Genomic DNA, 9239 nt, shown 5'->3' on the forward strand with positions numbered 1-9239 from the left:
GTCATTGTTTTTTTTCAATTATAAACAAATTAATAATTTAAAAACTTAAATCGGTCACCTTAAAAGGCTTTTCAAAAATATTTCTATCAAACGGTCTTGTTCTTAAAGTTGCTTTTCGAGATGCTTTTCAATTATAGTTTCACAAATGGTCTCTACTTTTCATGAAAGCTCTTCAGATTAAAGTCCTTTGCATTTCTCCAAAGACTTTTTCCAAAAACCCAACCAAACGCACCCTTCTTCTTTCTTGAAAGTTTCCCTTCACTCAAATCGAATTTCGACCATGTAATGTTTTTTAAAGAACAAATTTCTTCAGGGGGGCAAAAAAGAAGTCCCAAAACAACTAACTATTACTCTTGAGACATTGAAAAATATTACACACACTAACTATTTTACATATTATATTATCATATTTCTGTCACTTGATTGTTATTATTTTTTAACAAAAGCAACGCTCGACTTGCCGCAAAAATTAAGGTATCAATGCCTAACCCATAATATTTTTTAACAAGAGCCATTTTTTTTTCCAGCAGAACCAACGAAAAGATGACTTTTGAATAATTTGAAAAGTCCAACTAATTCACAAGATATTAAAATCATTCTTTTAGAACTTACTTTAATGCTATCCGTGCTCATGAGATATTAAAATCATTCTTTTAGAAGTTACTTTAAAACTATCCTTATTCATAAGATATTAAAATTATTCATTGGTTGTACCGGGAAAAAAATGGCTTTTTAAGGAAAGAAAGTTGAGTACAGTGCATGATTTCAAGTATCCTGGATTCGGTTTAAGAGAATGTAATTGCAAAAGTGCCAACCTAGTTAGAATCAACATTCCGTCTCTTGAGTTAACTCACTAGTTTTCTAAAAACAAAACCGCCATCAAATATTCAAGGTATTTGGGACAATTACTCGATCATACCTAAACCTATTTCACAGATATCAATTCAATCCTATTATATATATATATATATATATATATATATATATATATTTGGCAATTTAGTACCATATTTTTAGCACTAAGTTTCAATGTAGTCAGTTCAATTTTCTCGAAAATCGTTGACATGGTAGTTCAATTATCACTAGTCGTCCGATGTGGCACGACATCACATCAGCGACTTCTAGTGAAAAATTGGCCGGGATGACTACATTAAAATTTCGAACTACTGTTTATTGTAGTTGACAAAACTGAAAAGTTTATGACTGAATTGACATTCATGCAATAGGGTTTTCCCGAAGGTATTTGGGGTGCATTTGGTTCACAAAAATGTTCTAATGAAAACTCTTTTTCGTTTTTCATCTTCCATTTCCTTGATGATGTGTCTGGTGGGTGAAACTTATAGGAGTTTTCAAGTGGAATGCATAACTATACTTTACACGAAAGCCCTTCTCTTTTAGGAAGATTCTACCTTGAATCAAATTGAAGTTCTTTGCTTTTACTTTTGCTTTTGGGCTTTAACAAAAGTTAGGTGCTCATTTTGTTATCAAGGGATGGAATAAACTCTATAGTAAGAAAGAGGGAGACAGTCATCTAAAGTAATGGTTCCATCACGGGGACTGAACTAGACGTGGCCGGTTCCACGAAACCGGCGGTTCCAGTTCCGGGTTTGGAACCGCCGGTTCCAGGCCGGTTCCGGTTCCGGTTCGGGTTCGGAACCGCCGGTTTCTAGGCCCAATGGCTCTTTTCTCTCAAGCCTCCTTTTTTTTTTTTTTTTTAAAGCCAGGTTGGAATCGGCCCGGAACTAGCGGTTCCGGGCCGGTTCCAAAAATTTAGAAACCAGAACCGGCCCTTGATGGCCAGTTCCGGTTCGGGGTTGGAACTGTGGGCCCAGTCAACGGGCCGGTTCCGGGCCCATTGTTCCATATGGCCATGTCTAGACTGAACCTAATGATCTTTGGTAGGAGAGCCTAAGGCTGCTTGCTCCCCAGTAGAGGACTAGTCTATATTCCCAAGGATAAACTATGTTGCACTCAAGTAATCCAACCGCTATAAAGCGGGAAAGAAAAAAGAGATATGCTTGCTTGTGGTAATTGTAGAGGCTCATCTTTACTCTAAAAGAGGCACTTCTATATAAGGAAGGAATGAACTCGCCCCTAGGGGCATAAAATCCTTTGATAACTGCATATCTTACCCATTTTTGCATTCTTCGTTTACTTTGTTGCTGAACGATTCAATCCAGGAGAGCGACCCAATGGCGACGCAACCTAGTGAGGAGCAAGGAAATTCGAGCCATGCCAAACAACCTGCAGGTACATGTTCATGCTCCAACCGTAGCGGAAAGAGATACTGGAACGTGTGTATTTTCTCACGGTTCTTTTTCTTCGCGTCATCATCGAACAAACATAACCATCACCTTGGCTTGATTTTTCCTGCATATATTGAAGACGTTCGTGTAAGCGTTGGATCAGCTCCTTCTCAATCCAGAGGTGCTTCGGGTGCGTTATCCCTCAAAAAGAGTAATTTCAGTGTAAAATTAATCTCAGGGGTGGATCTTCAAGGAAAACGGGTTTAACAAAATGGCCTGAAAAGTTCGCAACTATTTCAGAAATATTGCAAGAGGAAGCGGATGGACAATATCACTATTACCGACCATTGTTGCAAGCTGCATTCAAGGGTGATTGGGAATCTGCTAAAAGATTCTTCGAACGAGATTCTGCTTCGAAGATGGCCAAAATAACAAGCAAATCACAAACAGTGCTTCACTTGGCCACTCTGAGTGCACAAGACCAATTTGTGGAGAACCTGATTAAGCTCTTGTCTCCGTATCCGGAAGTGCTTGAAACGGTTGATTGTAATGGCCGCACAGCTCTCCACAATTCTGTCCTGTGTGGGAGAATCAGGATGGTGGAGGCACTAGTTAGAAGTAATCCTAATTTGACGCAACTTGCAGATAATGAAGGACGGGTTCCTTTGGGAATATCTGCTAAAGAAGCTTCTATGCATAAGGAGATTACCTGGTTCCTGGCAAAAAGTACGACAGACAATGGGCCAAGTCAGCCCTTTAGCAGTCAATCTGCCATTGATACCATTTTAGATCTCACCCACTCTGGCCACCATGGTAAGATCACCATTGCTCTTTATCTTAATACCATCTAGTTTGTATTTTTCCTCCTTCATTCTAGACTTGATTTATTTTTCTGATCAACTTTGCTGGTAAATTCGGACAGATATCACCCTTTATCTAGTCAAGAAATACCCTCACTTAATTTCCATGAGAAGCACAACTCACAACATATCTATACTGGACATGTTGGCGAGGATGGAGTCTCACTTTCCCAGTGGAACCAGGCTGAGTGTCTTGGAAGCATTGATATACAAATGTCCGTACTTTCTGCACTCGCATCCCTTCATTACTAATTGGCTGATCACCTGCACTTTTGTCTCTGAATTGAAGGTATTCCGGTGGACTTGAACTACGAACCAACAAATAAAAGTTCGGATCCGGGTGGGTATGCATTTTGCTATCGGGCATTATCTTAGGACCTTTCATGATTTTGAACTTTAAGTCAATTTTCTTACATTGATTCCCTCCATATTAGCAAAAGAAACTGGAAATGATTGTTTCTGCATAGGATATATTCTGGTTCCTTGACCTAGTTTTCCTTGCATAATGGCCTGAAATCACACTGCTTTATGGATCGGGTATTTCCTGTGAACAACATCTGATTCAATCAAGTAGATAAGTATCGTACAACTTAATTGATTGGACAAAGTAACAAGCGAATTACGAGGTCTTATACACACACACATATATATACATACATAGTAACCCGGTTTTTCTTTGCAACTTGACTGTAGCGCTTCAATGTCTCACAAGGTCAATTTGGAATGCCGCCAAAATTGTAGGTACGCATCCATTTTATCAAGATACCATCTCTACTCAGTCCCTCTCTCTCCAACTAATAGTCTTTGGCTTATTTGTTGTGGACTTCTTTTATAAGTAAAAAAAGGCTCCTACTTAGTCCTTTGCCATAATTTGGAAAAAGAACTCTTGGTAGCCCTACTTCCTGTGTGAAAAGAAAACTGTGACATTCGTGATTGGATGAGCTTTTGACAAGCGTGTTTGAAGTTGGTTTTGTACTTGAAATTTTCCACGTATAAAAAAAACAGTGAATGTGTAAATTATTATGTACCAATTCTGGACACGGTCAATGTATCTAATAAAAATCATTCAAAAAGTAATTTAAACTGAAACAAAGTTATATAATATTTTATGTGTTGATATTTTTATATTTTGAAAGATTTCACATATTCACCAAATTCCAATTGCATCCCAGAATTTCACCCTAGGTGTCATATCCTAGACCAACAAGCTGTTCGTTAGATATAACAAAGGAGCTTTCTCCTCTTTTTATAATCGTATATCTCAGATTCGATAGAAACACTCTAAAAAATTACATCCTAAATACATCAGGCTGATGTGGGAGGATGTGCTCTTAAGATTACACAAGACGCTGGACCACTTACTAAAAAAGATCCCAAAACTTATTCACAACCTTTGCACCCGAAATACACTTTACCCTTGTCCCTAATTCTTCCATTTTTGTCAAAGAACAAAAAGGGAACCGAAGTGTAGTGTCGTTGCGTGTGCTTATCATATTAAAAAGTTATTTTACAGTGGAGTCAAGTCAACTCTACTCACTATGTCATTTGGGTGTAACAAGTGAACTCCAACGTCACATACCATTATGTGACCTGATGTGGAAGTTTTGATTTTGTTCGAGATGTAAATTTTTAGCAAAATTTTTTTGCTCTTGTGCTGAGCATAAATGACAATACAATGGATTGTACGGTTGATATGATATTTTTATTACTAGCTGCTATGCATATGAATAATCTCATATATGCAAAGACTACTGTGACATCTAAGCCTTGTTTGAAATTCAAGGAAGACCACTTTCTTCGCCCTCTAATCACTTCTACTCTCTTCATATCCAACTATTTATTTTCATCCAGACATGATATAAACGTTTTCTTGGCAAATGCCAAAAAAGATTTCACAACCTTTTTTATTTTATTTTTTTGTACTTTGCATCAGCAATTACTAAAACTCACACTTTGCATTAGAGGACAAAATCCCAAGGAAGAGAAAGATCAAAATAGCTTTTCTAAAAGAGTAAAAAAAATTAGAAAGAATGAGATCGTTTTCCCAATCACCCACCACTACCAGCCCAACCTCCAAATGTGGAAAATACGACTACTAGAACACTGTTGTGTGTGATAACAAAATTGGGATGCAAAGCTGGACTACCCTATTTTTTAAAGTAAAATCCAATCGCCACCTCTGTTTTTTGTTTTCATTTTTTCTTTAACATTCTGTAGTTCCCATAATCAAGAGGACTCATGAGGTGAAGCTGGGACACATGGTAACGATTGAGTTGGCAAAACAAGTTTGCATTGCGTTCTCCCGTAGTAGAACTACCGAGATCACTAATTTTTTAGTACAAGGAGATACGTTGGGTGAAGCTACAGCTAGGGGAATCACTGAAATCATGAAGCTATGTATTCAATTTTTCCCGGAGGATATTTGGCTGTCGCCCGATGATAATAGGTTGGCAATACATATTTTGACGGCTGTGCACTATCGCCAAGAAAGAATTGTCAGACTCTTTTTGAAGGAAACCTCAACCAATCAGTTGTCATTTGTTCGAGCACCATTGGAACTATCGGGGGTGATAATGGAAGAAGCAACACAGTATCAGCATGCAGCAGCAGAGTACTACTCTAGTTTCAATGTTGTAACTAACGTGGCGGGCGCCGCTTTTCAAATGCAGAGAGAACTCCAATGGTACAAGGTAAATATCTTTCCTTTCATATATTTAACAACCGCGCATAATGATAATTCTCATAAGACCACGCTATTTTCATTCCTATTTTGGTTAAGGAGCTCCTTTTTTTTTCATTAATTTATGGGTTAATATCAGAAAAAACCCTAAATAGGTATACATGTAACAAATTTATCCGAAACTATTATTTTGAGCACAAATAACTTCAAACTGGTACACCTGTGATAAATTTACCCCAAACTAGTGCACTTATGATAAATTTACCCTTTGTTAGTTTCTGTTAAATTTTACAATCAAATTGCTGAGTTTAATGATATATGACAATTGCTGGGTGTACATGATTGGGGTTTTTACCCTATGGTTGTCATATTTGATGTTTTTCGTAGTATTAACCAAATTTAATAGAAACTAACAAAGGGTACATTTGTTACAAGTATAACAATTTGCCTGTTTTTTGGATAAAAAATCTGCAGCAAATTTGTCATGGGTGTATTAATTTAGGATATTTTATGTTAAAAAATAGTTTGGGATAAATTTGTCACGAATGCACCAGTTTGGAATTTTTTGTGATAAAAAGAAAATAGTTTGGAGTAAATTTATCACTCGTGTGCAAATTTAGGGTTTTTCGTGGTATTTATCCTTAATTTAGCAGAATAATTAAAAGTTTTAGAATTGATTTAGCCATCGTACAATAGGTTTAGGTTTTTTGGACAATTTTCTCCATATTTTTTTCATAAATTCTTCTAGAAGACTCCAAATTTCACTAAACATGATTCATTAGTAAGTAAAAACATAGTGCTTTTCATGTGTGTATTATTCAACTAATTTGAAGCACAAAGCCATCAAGCTCCGAAGTGAGTGACCTTTGAAATTGTGCCAGCAATGATGGACTTGACCTCGAAACAATTTCGCATCAAGTGTTGGATAAGTCGTAATCTCCTTGAGATGTGCCCTCGTCATTTTTTTTTTTTTGAAAAGTTTGGACAATTTATCTACTTATTGAAACTCCAATTTTGTGAGTTCTATGCATAGGCTGTGGAAAGCCGGAGTACCCGTTACCCGGCACTCGGCTACTTCGGTGGGAAAACATTTTGGGCTAGATTCGTGGAGGAGCACCAAGATTTGCTTAAGAGTGGAGAAAAGTGGATGAAGGACACAGCAAATTCATGTATGCTCGTCTCAACTTTAATTGCCACGGTATTGTTCGCTGCTGCTTTCACCGTGCCCGGGGGCAATGATGACAAAACTGGAGTCCCAGTATTGTTAGGACGAGACTCTGTCCTTGTTTTTGCAATTTCGGATGCACTAGGTTTGTTCTCCTCCGTGATGGCCATCTTGCTATTCCTAGCTATCTTAACTTCTCGATATGAGGCACAAGATTTTCTCTACTTGTTGCCTAAGAAGATCATAATGGGGCTTTGTTTTCTCTTCCTCTCCTTGGCTTTCATGCTGGTGGCCTTCACTGCGACTCTCACAATTGTGCTGGATAAGAGAATGGAGTGGGTTCTAATTCCCATTACTTTGTTGGCCTCTTTCCCCGTGGCTTTATTCGTTGGACTGCAGCTTCCCTTGCTATTGCAAATGGTTAAATCCACTTATGGACCCAGCATCTTTCGTCCCGAGGCCATTTGGGATGGAGTCAAATATACCGAACAAGATCGGTGATTGATGAATTTGAATTGAAGGGGCATGTCTTCATTATAGTTTTCTGGATGTAGCGGGGCTAATGCGATCCTAAATGCATTTCCTAAGTGTTTGAACAATTACTATGCATTATGTTACCGTGTCTTGTTACTAAAGATCTATTTATAGAATGATTTGATTAATTCAAAATGTTAAAGGTAAAATGCTGTTTTGATCGTGAAATTATTCATGATCAAGGCGGTTCGTCAGTGCGGTTCGTCGTTGTCTCTATTTGTTGGAAAAACAAATGCGCAAGCGAACACATAACACAAGGATTTACGTGGTTCGATCAAGGTGATCTACGTCTACGGGCGAGGCAAAACGAAATTCCACTATGATCAAAGAGAGTACAGATTACAGAAGTCGATTTTCGATCGAACAAAAGCACACGGCTCGCTCGTCTCTCACATAAGGAAAATCCTCAAATACAAAACCAAAAGAAACCCTAGCCGCAGTATAAAAAATAGAGCCCAAAAAATAGACTTCAGTTGCAGGCAATTTTGAATTTAGGGTGCATTTATTTGCGAGAAAATTCCATGAAAAAAGAAATGATTTTTGAAAAATCAATTTGGAAGAAAACGATTTCTTTTCCTTTGTTTGGCGATATGTGACCAAAAATGTTTTCATTCACTTGGATCTCATTTGAAAAATGATTTCAATATCATGACTTTATCTGAGACCGAAAAACCAAAAATTTAAAATTTAAAATTATATTATTTTAATGTTAAATAATATGTTAATCTAATTTTAATTTTAAATTTTAATAGTTTTATTTTTCTTCTTTCTTCGCAGGTCATCGGGCCTCAGCGATGGCCAGCAACCTTCCACATGAGTGTCGCGACCTAAAAATTCAGGAAATTTCCAGGCTAACGGATTATTAGGTTAATTATTTAATTAACCTAACTCGGACTCTTCCAAGTCCATACCAAATCGCAACTTAAGGTTCAATTGATTTACATCCAATGTATTTTAATTTTGGAGCCACCACTAATCATTTATGGTAAGTCGATTAGAAACCTAAATAAAATAGCGGGAGAACTATTTTATTCCTACGAACCGGAGATTAAGAGTTCGAGGACTTGATTACACCAGATTACTCTAACGCCCTTACGGTACCATTTTATTTCATGAAAAATCATTTGAGAAGGCAACATTAATTGATTTTAACCTAAGTCACTAACAAAGGTTATCATGCGGATGCACAATCAATTAATGAACATTCGGAAGTCAATATAATCAAGAGAGCATGCGCCATACAAAATTATTATTTTTTTTATTTTTGATTTTTATATGAATGCATGAAAGACTATACTAAATGTGATGCAATGTCGTGATGCAAATGCAAGACTAAGCCAAATGACATGCAAAAGATGACATGCAAATGAAAATTAACTTCGTGATGTATGAATTAAAAATTTTTAAATATGCAATTTTAAACTAATGTATAAAGATATGCTTATAGTTTAATTAAATTGATTACGTGATGTTGGAATCAATTAAACTAACCTAAGCATATAATTCTACATGCAATGCAAACTAACATGCAACCTATATGACATGGTATGAGATGACATAGCAAAGATGAATGACGTGGCATGGATGACGTGGCAAAGATGACATGGCAAGATGACGTGGCAAAGATGAATTTTTTTTTTTATTTTCGGATGAATTTATTTCCTAAAATAGAACTATGCCAAAATAATTTTTATCTTGCATATTTTAGAATTTACATTGACCTAAACCCTAATGTATTGAAGATATATCATTCT

The 9239-nt window shown here is 36.7% G+C and overlaps 1 protein-coding gene across 1 annotated transcript; it reads left to right on the forward strand.

Annotated features, from left to right (window-relative positions):
- The first annotated feature begins 2398 nt into the window (after positions 1–2398).
- LOC125314758 lies at positions 2399–7538 on the forward strand. The gene is made up of 7 exons (XM_048277797.1): positions 2399–2436; positions 2547–3059; positions 3169–3321; positions 3396–3446; positions 3800–3847; positions 5324–5796; positions 6820–7538. Exons 2-7 carry the CDS (start codon positions 2666–2668, stop codon positions 7450–7452), a joined length of 1752 nt encoding a protein of 583 aa, XP_048133754.1. The 5' UTR covers positions 2399–2436; positions 2547–2665; the 3' UTR covers positions 7453–7538.
- Positions 7539–9239: the final 1701 nt, after the last annotated feature.

This window comes from Rhodamnia argentea, chromosome 4 (assembly GCF_020921035.1).
Source record: "Rhodamnia argentea isolate NSW1041297 chromosome 4, ASM2092103v1, whole genome shotgun sequence".
Lineage (NCBI taxonomy): Eukaryota > Viridiplantae > Streptophyta > Magnoliopsida > Myrtales > Myrtaceae > Rhodamnia > Rhodamnia argentea.

Coding starts and splice junctions, on each gene's coding strand:
- LOC125314758 (XM_048277797.1), top strand. CDS start 2,666: ATGGCCAAAATAACAAGCAAATCACAAACAGTGCTTCACTTGGCCACT. Junction 3,447..3,799: donor AAATAAAAGTTCGGATCCGG/GTGGGTATGCAT, acceptor ACTTGACTGTAG/CGCTTCAATGTCTCACAAGG. Junction 3,848..5,323: donor GAATGCCGCCAAAATTGTAG/GTACGCATCCAT, acceptor AACATTCTGTAG/TTCCCATAATCAAGAGGACT.